General features: G+C 42.4%; 1 protein-coding gene across 1 annotated transcript in view; it reads left to right on the top strand.

Moving 5' to 3' along the window:
• Positions 1–5037: 5037 nt before the first annotated feature.
• ASB4 (ankyrin repeat and SOCS box containing 4) overlaps positions 5038–16649 on the top strand; it is a 70945-nt gene continuing 59333 nt past the window's right edge. Inside the window, exon 1 of the mRNA XM_037046451.1 lies at positions 5038–5247. Coding sequence (XP_036902346.1) covers positions 5214–5247 — 34 coding nt within the window. The 5' untranslated portion in view covers positions 5038–5213. The remainder of the gene's footprint in view (positions 5248–16649) is intronic.

Below are 16649 nucleotides of genomic sequence, written 5' to 3'. Positions count from 1 at the left end.
TGTAGTTATTAATTAGCAAACTACTCTTTTACAGACTAGATCAAGGAAATCTTCAATGCAGGTAATGAAATTATCATATATGTGAAATTAGCTTGGCCTGAATTGTATTCTGTTCTACAGCTAAAAGCTTCATGTACATTTTAAAATTTAAATGCTCTTCATTTTCTTTACCTGAAACCTTTCCTCAAGCCTAACAATTTTGTTAATAGTCAAACTTTCTCTCCGTGAATCACATCAATAGTAAATTGAATGAAATCAGGATTCCTTTCAGCTTTTTAAGAACTCATTTAAATTCCTGATGTAGGAGTTCCGTGCACCAGCTTTGAAGATGGGTTATGTTATCCATTTTGATTTATAATGATCTCAGTTTACACAAACTAGGGAAAGATGAGCAGTTTTATGTGTATTGTCAATGAGAAGTTATTTTTCTCCATATTAAATTCTGAATTCAATCCTATAAAAGACATCTAACCAAATCTTTATTATACCTGATGGCTGGATGTGTGTTATCTTTAGGAATACTACTATATTCCATAACTTCTGTCACAGAAGAGAATTAAATGATACCTTGGAAGAATAAAAGAGTGATTAATACTTATATGTCGATGACCTCTCAGTAAAACTTGGAAAAAATGATTAACACCAGGGGCAGTATATTTGAAGATGCAATACTTCATTCTTTTCTATTCCGTTTCAAATATGATTCCATACCTGCTATTCCTACACACAGAGTCATTGTCATTATAGCCATAGTTTATCTGGGCATACCCAGGTGATAGCAAGGTTCGGCTGCAGGGGTACAAGGGAGGGTACCACTTAAAATTAGTACAGTATGAATGGTGCGCCCTGGAGTCCTTGTCCTCTGTCCTTGCTCCTACACAAACTACCATGATGTCAAAGATTACTATGATGCTAACAGTCTAGTTAAGGAAAACAAAAACGTGAAAACACAATTTTTATGGGATCTTAAAAGCATCAAAGAAATATGTTCGGAACGCTATGGGAGTGCAAAGGAAAGATTTGCAAGCCTGAAGGAGTCACAGAAGACCTCCCAGACCCGTGACCTTGTCTGCTTTTCAAGAAGTGTCCACTGAGGCAAGTCTTCACAGTTGGAACAGTGCAGTTTAATTATGATGATGAGCTGCTGTTTATCGAACTCTTATTATTTCCTAGGGCCTATGCCAAGTAATTAATGTCTCCTGCTTTTTATAAAATTCATACAATAATCTCATGTCATAGGTATTTTTATCATCCCCATTTTGCTGATAAGGACTCCTGAAGTCTGGAGCACTGAAAAACCAGCCAGGGCCCCTCGGTCCTTCTGAGAGCTGGGATGGTGTTCTGGGGAGCTGGATCTAACGGGTGAAATCATACGGCAGGGGCCTCTTCCGACACGTCAGAGCGCAAAGAGTGATTACTCTCCAGATGGGAACTGGGTACATTCTGGCTGTGTTCAGAACTGGGGATCGCTAAAGGGTGTTTTTAAGGAACCAAGGAAAATAGAAGAAGTGAAAATCCAGCCCCGAGGATAGTGTCCTAGAGCAGAGACTTTTGTGGCAGCAGGATGGCTTGCCGCTACCCTGTACGTGTCTGGGTTCAAGTCCAGCCTCTACCAGTGCAGCCTGTGTGACCTTGAGAAAGTTATTCAACCTCTCAACCTTGCCCCTTGTCATGAAAAATACATGAATTATCCTTTGTCAAAACTCAATAGTAGCACTTAATAATGTTAAAGTTCTTGCTATTGACCTCAGGGAGTGGACTGGGGATAAGGGTCACAAATCCTCAGAAATACCGTGCAAAATTGTGTGTGGACGAGTGCATTGAACTATAGAAAGGATGGGAACGTATAGCTACATCTAAGTGTGCAAAAATATCACATTATTTAATAAACTTGAAATCGAATTAAACTTGACCTTAAGCCCCATCCTCTTTGGTCATTATTTGATACTCTCCCAGCCTTGTCCTTGGACAGGACAAAGTTTCTTGAACTTTCCGGGGGGCCTCCCAAGAATGGATTGGCAGGTTATGCTCTGCACAATCTCAGGGATACCAATTCACATCTCAAGAGGCTTGACCACATTCTTGCAACAGGAGAGAGGAAAAAATAAAGCATGAAGCAACCCACCAATTAACATTTCAATAAATTATCCAGCCACGAGCTTTTTTTTTTTTTTTGTGGAAAGGAGAGAGTCCATACCTTTTATTAGATTCTCAAAGCGAAGAGGGAGGCTGATTTGATCCAGCAAAAGAGATGCGTGTCAAACCTCTCTGTGCCCCACAAAGCAGGGAAACATCACATTTGCATTGATTATAGACTCTTTTCATGGTGCTGACACATCTACGAGCTTGGAGTGGCCTCATTACTTTCTTTATTAAATTGTGTCCGGGTGGGGCCCCCCATTCAACCTAAATGCAGATGGGGTCATTGTGACTGAACCACAGTATACACAATAGGTAATAAATTCCGGGAAATGAAACCTGTCATCAGACCACTCTTTCACATAACAAAAAACGAGATGGGCTATAACATTGGGACTTGCAGTAAAGAAGCCTCCAATACAAAGAGGCAGAATTGCATTCACTGTGTTATAAAGCATTGGGGGCCCCTGCTACGGCCAGAAGAGGGAAGGGCCAGTATTGATTCAGTAAGAAGTATATAAAACTACTGGACACAAGACCATGTGTGCAATGGAAGGAGCCTGTGGAATACACAATGGTTTCACAGATAAATGGGGACACCTGAATGGTAGCATCATTATCAGCCTCATCTTCAAGTACAGGGAAAGAGAAAGTGCTTTCAAAGGATTCACAGGAAAAACATTCAGGCTAATGAAGACACCCTACCCTAAGTCATGTCTGTCGTTTTAAGTGCTCATTGCAAAGGATTATTTGTACCAGCATTTCATTTTGATGAAATTCAATTGATCAGGCCTCGATCCATGATTAATCATTTGAGTATGACTCGACATAAGTGGCTACTAATGAGCAGTAAGCCAATGTCAAAGCCCCTTTTTTAGCGTTGTTTTTGCACTGAGCAGTGCCCACTTTCTACAGATCTCCTTGTCTTCGGATGAGTCTGGAAGTTCCTATTTTGTGACAGTTCAATTTAGTCTTTTGTCACTTTCCTAGTAGAGTTCTTTAATAATTAAAGAAAGCAATGCACTCAGAGTTTATGACAGCTCATAGAATTGTGCTTTCCATTTCTTTGTCATCACACCAAAAAAATCACCCATCCACACAGAGAGTTGAAGGTGCTCCACCAGCCTGTGGGCAGTGTGGGATAATGCTAAGCATCTGAAATTTGAGTTGGAGGGTTTGAAATTCTATAACCATTGCTTTGTTCAATGGGAATATAGCACCTTCTTACAGTGCCAGGGGTAATAGAAGTAAAATGGCTAGCACAGTGTCGGGATAGAAATGGTTCTGAATACATAGCTTTTCTTAGTTCCAAGTAAAAGTGATAAACAACTTACATACTGACTGTTTCATCTCGTGGGCTCCGGAATGATGACATTTTTGAACTGGAAAGGCCCTCTGTATAAACTTTTAGTTTACAGATGAGGGAACTGAAGACCTGAGAATGTGAAAAGACTTGTTTAAGGTCAAATATTTGTGTTTTTTTCCATTAAATAGCTATTTGTTGAATGAAGAATTGGTAACTTTACATCATCACTGGAAACCAATTTCTGATATATAAAATAATAATCTATGTCCTAGAATAATAATTTTCAACCTTTTTCAACTTATAGCACACATAAACTAATCACTAAAATTCTATGGCACACCAAAAATATATTTTTTGCCTATCTGACAAAAATAGGAATAATTTTGATTCATCCACACTGGACGGCTATTGTTGTGTTGGCAGTTGTCATTTTTTATTTGATGATCCAAGGGAAAGTAGGTCAACACCCTGACTATATAGTCAGATATTGCATGTTTTAAAAATTCTTGCAGCACACTGCTCGGAAATTACTGTCCTGGAAGCATGGTGTATTTCTCCATGTGACAATGTAAAGTGTAAAATGGAAAAAAGAATGAGAGAATTTGAATTCCTCTTCGTAAATATATTGCCATACTTAATATGACAATATGACTTCTTTTATAATTATTATATGTTACATATTAAAGAAAAGGACTAAGTCACATGTGGCATGTTATGAGGAAACAGTAAGCCATTTAATTGTGGTTCACTGGCTGTTTATTAAAAAAATAGAATGGTTGAAAGTAAATTGATTAGTATGTCATATGGTTCATTTAATATATTTCTGCTGTTCAAAACTCAGTAAATTTTATTTTCCATTATATCAGTTTTATCAGATTCATATAGTAATACTAAAATGGTAGATTTCCATGTAAAAGAAGAAGTCATGACCTGTGCGCTTTACAATAGTGGTTTCCTAGGAATTGCGCTGTGGCAGTCCCCCTTCCCAGGGTTATCCGGCAACACTGCAGCTTGTGCGGTTACCACACTAGCCTCCCTCACAGAGCCCACAGGCACCATGTTGGTCACCATGGCAACAGATTCTGATTTCCAGGAGCCCCATCCTGATGCTGGGCACAGAGCCTCTCCTTGGAAAAAGTTATTTTTTTAAATTTTAAATACATTCCCCCAAATTACAGGTATACAATTTCTGAGTATTTGTTCTAGTTTCTTATAAGCGTAATTTGACCAGTAAATGTTTGAGCCCACAGAATTTCTTGAATAGCAATAGACAGATAATTTAAATACAGATTGTGTTTTGATTCTGAGCATCATTTTGAAAAGAAGAAGAAAATAACGTTTCAGAATAAAAAACGTCTGAAGAAATAGCTATGGGAGGAAATCACCGCTCATCTTTCTGCTGCAGCAAGAGCTCTTCCATGCTTATTTTTTAAGAGTGTTCAGACGCATAGATCTAAGCAAATAAAATACTATTTTCCCATTCAAATCTTTTTTAAAAAATGAACAAGACGCGTGTGGCAAGGGCCATGTTTACAAACTCTCACAATAACATTCTCCTTTTATCTAGGATGCAGAGTACGCAGACTTGCTCAAGACGTGCCCCCCCACCCCCACCCCCGCATCTCCAGGAGGCCAAGAAAACCTTCCGAGGTGGCAGCTACTTTCTCATTTCCTGTTTGTGGTTTGGACAGGCTTTGCAGCTGCGGTGCCTGAGTATAATCAGGAAGGCTGACAATGCTCCCAGTTACATAATAGGACTCGCCAGCACATGGCCCCATCCATTAACTCATTTGAAACTGAAGGTAGGGTTTTCTCCCACTCTCCGTCTCTATTAGGAAAGACATTTGTATGTTTTATTTACAATTCTCTTCTAATCTATCATCGAAAGAAAGAAACAAGAGAAAGAAATTCACACAATAACTCATAGTGTAGTACTCTGGTTACAAAGTAAGCTCAACTTTTTATTTGTTTTCTTCTAGAGCTTTAAATTCAACACCTGTTTTTTGCCATATTTCCATTTCCAGCCATCCTTGATACCAGCCCGATACCAGGCGTTCCAACGCTCTGGAAAGGTCTCCTTTCCCTTTGGTTCTGTTCCAACTGTGTTTTCTGAAGTGTGCATCCTTCCCGATGTCCATCAGTCCTGCAGTGTAGGGAGAACATGCATTCTTAGCCCCATCCTACAGAAAGACAGATGCGTGGCCCCACAGCAAACAGGGCTGGCTGGCATCTGAGTGAGGTTTGATCCCCGGAACTCAGCTCTGGGGGCCCCTGTGATTCTCCCTTCTCTTTCCAGTGGGCTCCCTCATTTGCAAAACAATGTGGATTCTTGTTCCTGCCTTTCTAACTAATGGGAAGGGGAGGAAGGTGGGGGCGGCTGTTTCAAGGACCTTTGACACGCTCTGCAGCTAACTCCGGTTTTTCCAGGACCCCAGTATATTAAAAACTGAAGATCACCAACGTAGGTTTGTACTATAGTTACTATATCAACACTTAGCAGCATTTGTTTAGAGGAACGAAGGACCTTCCAATACTGTCAGTGTCTTTCTGTGACTGTATGTATCTATGATCATTTGGAAATAAAAACAAATGCCTGTATTTTGGGGCCTTACTGGGCGTGAAGTGCCAGCCCAAAGCCTTCTTGTAGCAACAGAAAAACGTCCGCACTTGAACTTCAGGGGTGCGGAGGAGAGTGGCGGTAGCGACAGAGGCGCGGGTGCAATTTGGGCAAAGGTGGCCGGTTAATAACAGCTAATACCTTGAGAGCGTTTACTGTGTACCAGGGACAACTCTAAATATTTTGTGTCTGCTCACATAGTATGCCTTCTTGGGCAGGTATAATTGTCGTCCACATTTTTATACGTGGGGAAACGGAGGCAGAGAAAGATGAAATAACTCGGACAAGATTGTACGGTGTGCAGTGGGACTGAGCCGGTGCCGTTGCTGGATACAGTGCGGAAAGCACAAGGAGGAAAGGGGCGTTGTGCGTGTCCCTCAGAGTCACAGCCGAGGGTGGGGCGCAGTTGCGTGCTCGTGGTGCGGACTTATGATCTCAGTAATAAAAGCAGTCCGGGGCAACACATGCCACTTTGATTCCCAAAGTGGTTCCACTTTGATTCCCATCCAGTGGTTTTCCCCAGGGCTGAAAGAACTGGACAAACAAGGTTGGTTCCCGCACTCACATTCTCTCCCCATAGGTCATACGATGTGTTCAAATCACAGTGGAGAGTGCCATTTTTCAGTGACACACGGAATCAAATTCAGTTTCATGGGCCTGTGACTTGGGCAGTTTGCCCAGGGCTCTGTGCTCTGAATGACCCAGTACTTGGATTAATGTTCTCCCGCCACCGTGGTGACAGTCAATAGTTTTTGAACAAGGGGTCTGCGTTTTTGTTTCGCACTGGGCACCACGAATGCTACGGCCAGTCTTGGGTGGGATCCTGGGAGATCTGGAGAAGTGTATAGCTTTGCTCTTCCGGGGAGACGAGATTCCATCTCCCAGTGATTCCTCTGGCACTGCAGTGCTGTAAATCTGCAGTTGGCTGTTAGTGGATTTGCATTTTACTGCAATGCAATACTTTCCCTCACAGGGAAAAGCAGGCAGTTCTCACTAACGGGGCTCTGATGATGCTGTGCCAAGGGCCACGTGCATCGCATGGAGCAAAAAGCCTCAGGACAGTCTCCAAATTCAACAGTGGGGGTTAATTACAAGGGACCCTCTTTAGGGAATGTTAAAACAAGGTTAACCTCAGCGAGATCTGCAGCGGACCCCAAGGAGGGCTCCTGCAGGATTACACAGGTCTATGCATAAAATGCCAGTTCCGCTCTGCCTGGAAATTTGTGTTTCCCATTCCACGGAGTTTGTGCACTTTAGGCAAGCTATATTTAAGTCAAGACTTGCCAAATTTTTAGAGAAAATGAAACCGTCTCGGTGTGAGGAAGCCAATCTGATAAGTCCTCCATTTCCTCTCTCAATGCTCCAGCTGTTTGGCACTGAAATAAACAGTTGCTCACCAGTGACGAGTTTCCATGGAATCCGTTGCTCCCAAGTACTTTTCTGTCGTGAAGGGTAGTGAGCTGATTTTCTCCACCAGGGCAGTAATGATACCAGTGAGCAGAAACTATGAGGGGGAGGTGGGGGAAAGCCAACTTCCCAAAAGGGGACAAAAGGGCCATGTTGAGCCTCTACCATTCAGAGGAACCTGGACCCTCATCTTCAAGGAGATCTGTGGGTCTATGCTGAATTAATAATGACGGCTAACATCTCTTAGCATTGACTATGCCCTAGACAGTCTTGTAAGGGCTTTACACATGTCAACATAGTTCATCCTCACAACAAGCCAATGAGGTAGGCACTGTTATTATCATCTCCGCTTTGAAGGTGAAGGACCCCAGGCACAGAGAGGGTAGGCAGTTGAATCAGGAGAGCAGCTGCAGGAGCTGCGGGCTCACCCAGGACAATAGCAGGCGGTGAAGAGCTCCTGGTGGGGCCTGGCTGCGTGCGCAGCTGCTGAGGCTGCGTCCTGTTTGTCCTCACAATAAAGCCCCATTAATGAGGAAAGCGTAATTGGTCGCCCTTGCTCTTCCAACCTGAAAGAGCCTATAGAATACAGATGCTATTGTGAATGCTTTTGTAATTTGGAGATTCCTTTTATTTATATCTGTGTGTATATAGCTATATCCATATCCATCTATATAGATATGGATATGGATATAGATGTAGATATAGATATAGATGTAATCGGTCCCTTAATGTATCAGAAGAAAATTCAGGAGAGGGGTGAAGAAGCAGCTCCTGTTTTTGAGGCATTTGCAGCCATTGTTGGAGGGACAGAGCCAACAGATGGGGAGCAATAGCGAGGGACACAAGGGCTGGTAGAAGCCGATGCGCCCTGTGGTCCCTGTGTGTGAATGGTGTGGGCACAAGAGAAGGGAAGGGCATTTACTCACCGGCTAGCAACTTAGGTGTGATGGGGGTGGGAAGGAGCAACTGGGTGGCTTTGGGCATACGATTTGATCTTTGAACTTTGCTTTCCTTCAACTGTAAAATGATGCTATCAGTGATATCAAAAACTCCTTCCAGATTTAACGTTGAATGAGTCCTGACTTTTTCTTCTTTTCTGGTGAAGCTGGATGTTTATGTAGGGTATCTGCTGAGAGCCGAGGCACACCATCACTGGTATGGCCCAGCCTGAAGATTACATAGTCAGGTAGGTGCGGTGCCTCAACCTCACAGTAGCTCCCGAGAGTGTTTGTGTCCTGAACTTTAGCTTTTTAGCTTTTCTTGCCCTATCAATGTAATGATGGCCCAGCCATATTTATATCTTAACTATTTGTATTTTTCTCTTTTTTGCTAAAATATAAAAATGGGATATATATATATATATATATAGGCTCTAGCACTTAAATATAACTTGTATGTTTAGATATTTAAAAAAGAATAAAATTTACCACGCCTGGCTGGTGTGGTTTAGTGCATTGAATGCCGGCCTGTCAACCAAAGGGTTGCCAGTTCTATTCCCAGTCAACACACATGCCTGGGTTACGGGTCGATTCTCCATTTGGGGGCGTGCAAGAGGCAACCACACATCGATATCTCTCTCCTTCTCTTTCTCCCTCCCTTCTCCTCTCTCTAAAAAATAAATAAATAAAATCTTTTAACAATTAAAAAAATAAAATTTACTAAATGAGACAATCAGTCCACTCGTTCGATATAATTTAAAATTTTCTCCTGTAACTTGATTGTTTTGTATATTTCTTTCAACAGTCTAAGTTATTCTAACTGATCATGATTGTTTAACATACTCAAATTAATGAGTCCTACGGTGAAGATTAAACACATTTTAAAATTCACTATTCTATTATTATGCACACCACATTTTCAACAGTAAAATGGCTCTTTATCCCAAACAGGCATGTGGTCCAGATAAAAAAATTATCTGATATTCTTGATCATTGAAATATGGAAACAACAATCAAGGAAGAGGGACTTGGGAGGTATTTTGCAGTGCAGTCATTAGGGTGACGTGGCTTTCTGTAACCTGGCAAATATTCTGCAGCGCCCACGAAGCCGGTGCTCTGTAAGGGTGGCCCTTGGACCAGCAGCACTCACATCAAACACATTCTCAGGTCTCGCCCAAACGTAATTAGAACTTAAAGAGGGTGCCCAGCTGCCTGCGAGATAACAAGTCTTCCTGACGATTCTGAAGTACCGCAAAGTTTGAGAACCACAGTCATCATCCAGACTGCCAATGGAGAAGAATCGATCACAGGTTATGTTTAACGATCATCTTTCCTTACACCAGAAGGTGAGAGCGCGTGCTGCTTTCGACCGTGCGCCAGCCCCTCCCCTCCTGTGTTCTGTATTTCTCTCACAGCATATTCTACTCTGCCTTGTTGTGTGGTCAGTTTTGTCTGACTTCTTTGATTAGACTATAAAGTGTCTGCGATCGGCGGCTGCATCCTACTCATCTTTCTGCCCACGTGTATCGCAGTATCAGACACAGAATAACAACTCAATAGTTCTTGAGTTGTGGTATGTGGTGGGAGGGCTGCCAGCCAAGCCCAGAGTCATCAGATAGATTTAGGCCAGGGCTATTAGCTGTGTGAGTTAGGTGTACGTAGCATGCCTGTCCCAAAATATTCCCCTGTAGGTGGCTGACATTAGTTCTTTTAAGATTCGCAGAAAGCTTACAACCCTCATGTAAAATACAAAATCCACCTAGGAGGGAACAAGAAATGGAAGGAAGAGCGAGAGAATGAGCCTAGCTCTTTTACCTCTTTTACTGCCTGGAGCTATCACGGGGCAGCACACAGACACTAAAAAGGAACAGAGCAGGGGAAGCGGGAACAAATCTTTGATTTCACAGTCTTGCCTGCGGCCTTGACTGACAGACGGTAGCTGCTGCTTTAACCTCCATCTGTGGCTTCACGCCTTTTTAGATGAGACTCAGCAAATCTCACTCTGGTCTTACAGGGAATATTTTCAGCCTATGAGAAAAATTGTGAGCATGAGAAGCAAGCTGGTCTTGCTTTCCCACACCCAAATGCAGAGACTTGTAAGACAATAACAGTCTGGAAAAAAATTGGAAACACACAGTACAAAACCTTTTAGTTTATTATTTTAGGTGCTGTTCCTAATGCCATTGTGTGAAAACACACAATAAACGGACGACCCCTCCAAATAATATTTAATTTATGTTTACGTATTTGTTGGCCATTTGTGTCTTGAAATTCAGTCTATAACACCTTAAACTCATGGCTAATTCTGAACACATAAAATTCATCATAGGAAAATGGGATCAGAAAAGATATGGTGTATGTGGATAAACCCCCCCAATTTTTCATCCATATTTTTGATTTTTATCTGGGTCACGTTTTATCTGCATTGGCTCAGATTTTTTTCCCTGGAATGCAGCAGCTGGTTCTACAGGTTGATTTTCCGAGGAACACTGCCATCAAGTGGCCGGGGGTGGTAAAGACAATGCATGAAAGAAGACTAGCTGCATGGTTTTAATTTTGACATTCTCTCCAGAAACATGTTTGTGGCTTTAAAATCTGCTTTGTTGTTTGAAGCTGCATTTATTTCTTCCTAAAACAACATCCTTAAAATACTTTCCAAAAGATGAACTCTGTGTCAGCTTTTGAATCCCCCCAGTATACTGTGACCACATCAAAAATCTCACATCTATAAAATAATAGTCGATCTGTTTGTTTTATAAATTTGTAACGCTGTCATAAATGTATCCACTTTAAAGAGCTTTCTCATGTGCACCAATGTGGCTGCCTATACGTTCTTCACACGGATAAGTCAGTTTAAGAAGGGACAGGACACAAGAATTGCCAGGAGGCAGAGTCATGTGGGTCAAAACCAAAGTGTTAAGCTTGCCATCCGGTTGGAGTGCCCACTACTTAACTATGTCATTTTGAGAAAGTCACATAAACTCTCTGGCCTCGGCACTTTTCTCTCTTAAGTACACTGTAGTCAAACTGGTTTCCAGTGTATAATTAATTCTGTGATGCTCCTTGACAAGTAAACAAGTTTTTTTTTTTTAAAAGCAAAGTGTTGTTTTTCTTTAGGTGGATTATATTCCTACTGTTTTCCCATAAATACGCTCCCCTCCACCTCCCTCTCTGATCCTGAACAGAAGCTTTGGCAGCCTGACTCATCCTGCAAAACATTCGGTGCAAGAGCCCAGAGAATCAGTGTGCTGCCCAGCCAAGCTCCCACACACGGGGCTTGCAAGCATTTTGTGGGCAGTCACAGTTTATGTATCTCTTCATATATAAAATAAAATTGACGAATCTTTGCAATTGGTAAACAGCTTACAGGCATATGAGAGCTATAGGTCTTAAAGAACGTTCCAGAACATTAGAAAAGGGTAATTCAGAACAGCCTGCTGTCTCTAATACCCGAAAGGGATAGGCGATTTTCTTCCCTAACGACACCATCTCATTTATAAATTTGTCTAATGTGAAAAGGGGATGCAAATGCTGCTTGGAGTACAGTTGTGACGTTAATGTTCTGCTGAGACAAAATTACGGTAAATTATGCCCTTGAGTTGATTCTGTGAGGGGCGAGGGATGGCAATGCAAGCTGGTATTGATGTTGAAACCGTGCTGGAAGGGCTTGTAAATGCAGGCCAGTTGCTAGGAGACCTGGAGCACACAGCTAATGCCCACCCAGTGGGCACAGGGATGTTTTATCGAGAAACCTTCTCTTTCACAGTCAGCGATGACATTAAATGAACAATCTGTTGTTAAAATTCAGGTGAACCAGAGCTTATGTATGGCTGTGTCAATCTGGTCATTCTGTCACCCACCACCCATAAAGGGGACCATTGCAAGGGAACAATGTCCCATGGTGTCAGTGACCAAGATGCTCCAGGAAAGCTCAGAGTGATTCACTAAAAATGCACTTCCAATACGCTCATGTGAAAGACAGCTGGTTTGTTCGCTGATAATAGTTCCAGGAAGGGTATGGTAGCGGCTGATCAGTGGCTCCAGTGTGCCCAAGAGAGGGACACTGGAGGGACACTTGCCCTCACACTTCAAGCCCCAAGGAGAGCTCTCAGCAAAGACGGGGCTTAAGTAGGACTTTGTACTCTGTCATTTACATAGCAAGCATTTCAGCCATGTGTGGAATTATAAGAAAACAGATTTTATGCTAAACACATGCTTCCTGTTTTTGATTGCCACCAAGAACAAAAACATGCAGAATTGTAGAACTGGAAGGCCTTTACGAGTTCTTCCAGCGCCCCCAACTGGTGGAAGACAAAATCTGGGCCCACCAGTGGGTGAGGGGCATGGGAAGCCCCCTCTGAAAATCATAGCAAGGACTTCTGCCTTTGTAAATTCTGTCAGGCTTTGCCAATTTCCACGATACACTATAATCAGTGACAGAGAAGAAAGCAAAAGCAAAAGCAAAATCTAAAGGATGAGGAGTGGGTACAGTAGGTTTGATTTTATTTAAAAGAAACCGAGTCACTGAGAGGTGTTCTGAGTATTCAGAACACCCAGCGAATCATCACCAGAGTGGGAACACCACCCAGGGTCCCAGCCCAAGGCTCTTTTACAGTAACTCCAGCCAGCCTTTCTCAGGAGAGTAATGACATTGTGTTAGCCCACTGTCATGAATGGTGGCGATAGCAATCCTGGAATGCTCTTGGAATGATTTGCGATGTACAAAACATGTGAATACACATGGTTTCATTTGATTCTTACAGATACGGGAATTATTCTTACCAAACAGTATGCTTAGCACCCAGACTGGATCTGCACTGTATAATTCTAATTGTACAGTTTGCTAGGTCCCTGTGATGATCCTGTTGCCATGCTCCAACATCAAGGGCAGGGCAGTGGACTTGGGCAACACCCTAATATGCTCTGGAAATTTTTTGTGTCTGCTTCACTTCAATATTGAATATCCAAAAATAAAATAAAAGTGGGCACTTCACTGCTTATTTATGAAAAATACAAAACTATCATCAATTAGAAGTAATTGTTGAGAACCTACTATGTGTCAGGCCAGAAACAGCAAATATGAAGATGCTATTCTTAACTATGAGAGAATAGGATTTGAGCTCAAGAAGTAGAAGAAATGAAATAAATGAGTATTCATCAGTTCTATCCCAAGCTTCACTGAGCTTTCAAAGCATTTAAAAAGAGGCAGAGGCATCTTGAAGAGGGTGGCCTCTTGGGGTGGCCTTCTCCTTATAGCAGAACCTCAGCACCCCCTGCCCCCCGCACCCTTCCCCCCCAGCCCAGAAAGCTCTCCTCCCAGATGTCAGTGCCACTTGCCCTCACACTTCTTTCAAGTTATTATTGCTCAGGGAAAACGAGGACTGCTCTGACCATGTGTGTGAAGCTGTGATGCCTTCCTGGGCTGCAGGATCTCCCCGGGACCAGCCTGGGAGTGGAGGGTGCTTTCTCTGATCCGTACAAGAGTGACTAATGAGCTGGCTGTGACCTTAGGCCTTTTCCGGTTTCTTTTTCTCTGTGGCGTGTATTTCCAACTGACAAACTATCTATTTGGTGGTCCCAAAAGTCCATGAAGTTTTTTCTGTAAAATAAAAGACATATTTTTCATTTTCACCGATTAACTTTTTTTGCTTTGGACATTTTGAGTATGCTGTCTATCTCCTTCGGGGTATAATGTTGATTGTTCTCAATTAATGTCTTGATTCGCTCACTATCAACCTCAACCAGACCCTGGAGCATCATTCAGCATGAAACCTCCAGCACAAAACTTTGCAGACCGCTTTTGACACATTCAGTCAGTGCCAGCCCCTTCTCCATACACAGCACAAATCTTTGTCTTTCAGCTGTGTTTTTACCTTTCTTGAAATAGTAAGCATAATATGCTGAAAATGTTGTGTATTTTCTTCCATCTTCAATATTAAAGTGGCTACACAAAAATTCACCAATTTGATAAGTTTTTTTTAAATGCACACTGATGTGACAGCTGTCACAATACAATCTAACAAAATTGTTTCAAATGAAGTTAAAGACAACTAAGCACTACTAGGGCCATCTTACAGAAAAAAAACAAAGGAAATTTTTGGCCAACCCAATATTTCTTCTCCATGGTTGCATTGGATAAGTAATTGCTGGCTAATTAGCATCAAACTTGTGTTTAAAGGCCGCAAGGGACAGAGAAGCAATTTGTGCTCCAGAGGAGAGACCCCTAGTGGCTAGACTGTGCTGTACACAGACATCAAGAAAAGAAGCAGCGGGCCTTTGTGCCCGAGACCTCCTCCACAAGTCCCAAGACAGTACAGGAGGATTTTACAGGCCACTTGCCACGATGTCATCACCTTGTAAGAAAGCTCTTTGTTTTGTTCCCAAAGCAGAGGACACTGTCCTGGGCATGGAGAGTTTTCATCTTTAAGAGCTGATGATACAGGGATTTCCGGCAGCCCTGCATAGACAAGGTGAAGCATGCCCACTGTGTAATTTGGCCATCTGAGATGGTGATTTGAAGAAGTCATCTGAACTACGTCGGCAGGTCTCAAATATGGTTTATTAGCACTGGGCACGTTACCTCTTAGGTGTCAGAATGACTTTGATGGGCGATTTAATTAAGCTGCTATTTGCTTCATAAGTACAAATAGTAATCTTTTAGTTTTATCCCCTGATGCTCTGAAGAACTGGTCAATAATTGATTTTTTTAGCACAACAGTACAGAAGACTTTTCTTTTTTATATATTTCTTCATGGGAACTGACTATGTTTTCTCAAATCATTTCACAGAGTTTAGATTTATTTATTTTTACAGCTCTGAGATGGAGCTGAAATAAGTTCTGTGAGAAAAATTAAAGTCCTGTCTTTAGGTTAAAATAGTAGTGTTTCCAAATGTTAATGCAAGGCTTTTTAAAATTTTTTATTCTTCAATCATCTTCCTTGGAGCCTTCAGCCTCCAGGGCCAAGTCTCGAGGTTTGCCAACCCAAGCGTAGAAAGTACAGGATCACCCTTGAACAAGTTGGCCATTGGTCAGGTTTAAGTGTCAACACTGAGTTCTATAAGCAAAATGGCTGTGAAAATCAGGCCCAAAGAAATGAGAAATTTTCTAAGTCACCTTATCTCCTTCTGTGTATCAGAGGCCATCCCTGAAGCATTCAGGTGGTGGAGTTTCTCCCACAAAGCAAAAGATGGCAAGTCGTCCCTCCCTGTGGAGGGAGGTCAGCAAGCTTGCTGACCTCGGGAGAAAAAGGAAAAGTTCAAGGGGAAATAACAAGTCCAGAATTGGACCCTTCTAGCCAGGAAGACTGAAGTCTTGAGGCATCGTGAGAGGCGATATTGGCTGTTTGAGGGGTTAGCTGTCATGCTCTCTTCCTTGCTCACACATTTCCTCCAGGGCTGAACTTGAATGGAGCTGCGGAGGGAAGAAGGGACATAATGTAGCAGCGACCAGATATGCCTGAGAACGTCTGATCCTGAGCCTAGCGGTCCAGCATCAGGGAGAATATGGACTCTTGGGAGAACTCCAGCGCTCACCTCAAGTCCATGTCCATTCTGGCCCTAAGGTGAGGCAAGAAGGCAGCTATAGAAAGTGCAGGGTCTCCGAGGTCTTTGTAGGAAGTGTGAAGGGAGAACATGGAGTTTCTGTGTTTTCATTGGACTAGTGTAGTCAAGGAGCTACAGACTTTAAGGATATCAGCATTGGAGGCAATGACCGGGATCCCGTGCTTCAGTGGTGGGAGCCTGACACAGAGATCAAGAGTGTCCCCAAGGACAACCGGAGGGTCCCGCATCCACCCGAGGACACTGTCTCCCTTTGTGAGGTCACAGAAGCCGCCCTGCTTCCCCCGACTGATATTTACCTGGTATATACTCATCTGGCCACACTGGTTATTTATGGCCAAAGCCTCTTCTCATTGATACTGGTTGTTAAATATTACCGTTTTTAATATTGCTTCTATACATATTCCACATTTCCAGAAACCATCTTAGAAGGAAAGCCACAACTTTCAAAGATAGAGAATTGTACTGAGCATTTACTTAAAGAGACGGCTAATTGTCTGGACCATGTTATGCACATATTAGGCTGGACTAGAGTCAAGTTGCCCTTCCCTGTGTCACTAAAGGTGGAGAACCTGTAAGAGGAGTCAGGTCTATTAACTGTATATAAACAAACTATATTATTTCTGTATGCAATTCAATGGATTTGCAGCTTTGCGTCAAATTCTAGCACAGGAGACTGGAA

This window comes from Sturnira hondurensis, unplaced genomic scaffold (genome assembly GCF_014824575.4).
Source record: "Sturnira hondurensis isolate 20B ecotype Veracruz unplaced genomic scaffold, ASM1482457v3 Scaffold0005252, whole genome shotgun sequence".
In the NCBI taxonomy this organism is placed as follows: Eukaryota; Metazoa; Chordata; class Mammalia; order Chiroptera; family Phyllostomidae; genus Sturnira; species Sturnira hondurensis.
Note: the sequence above shows the minus strand (reverse complement) of the source record. Positions and strands in the feature narration are given on the sequence as shown.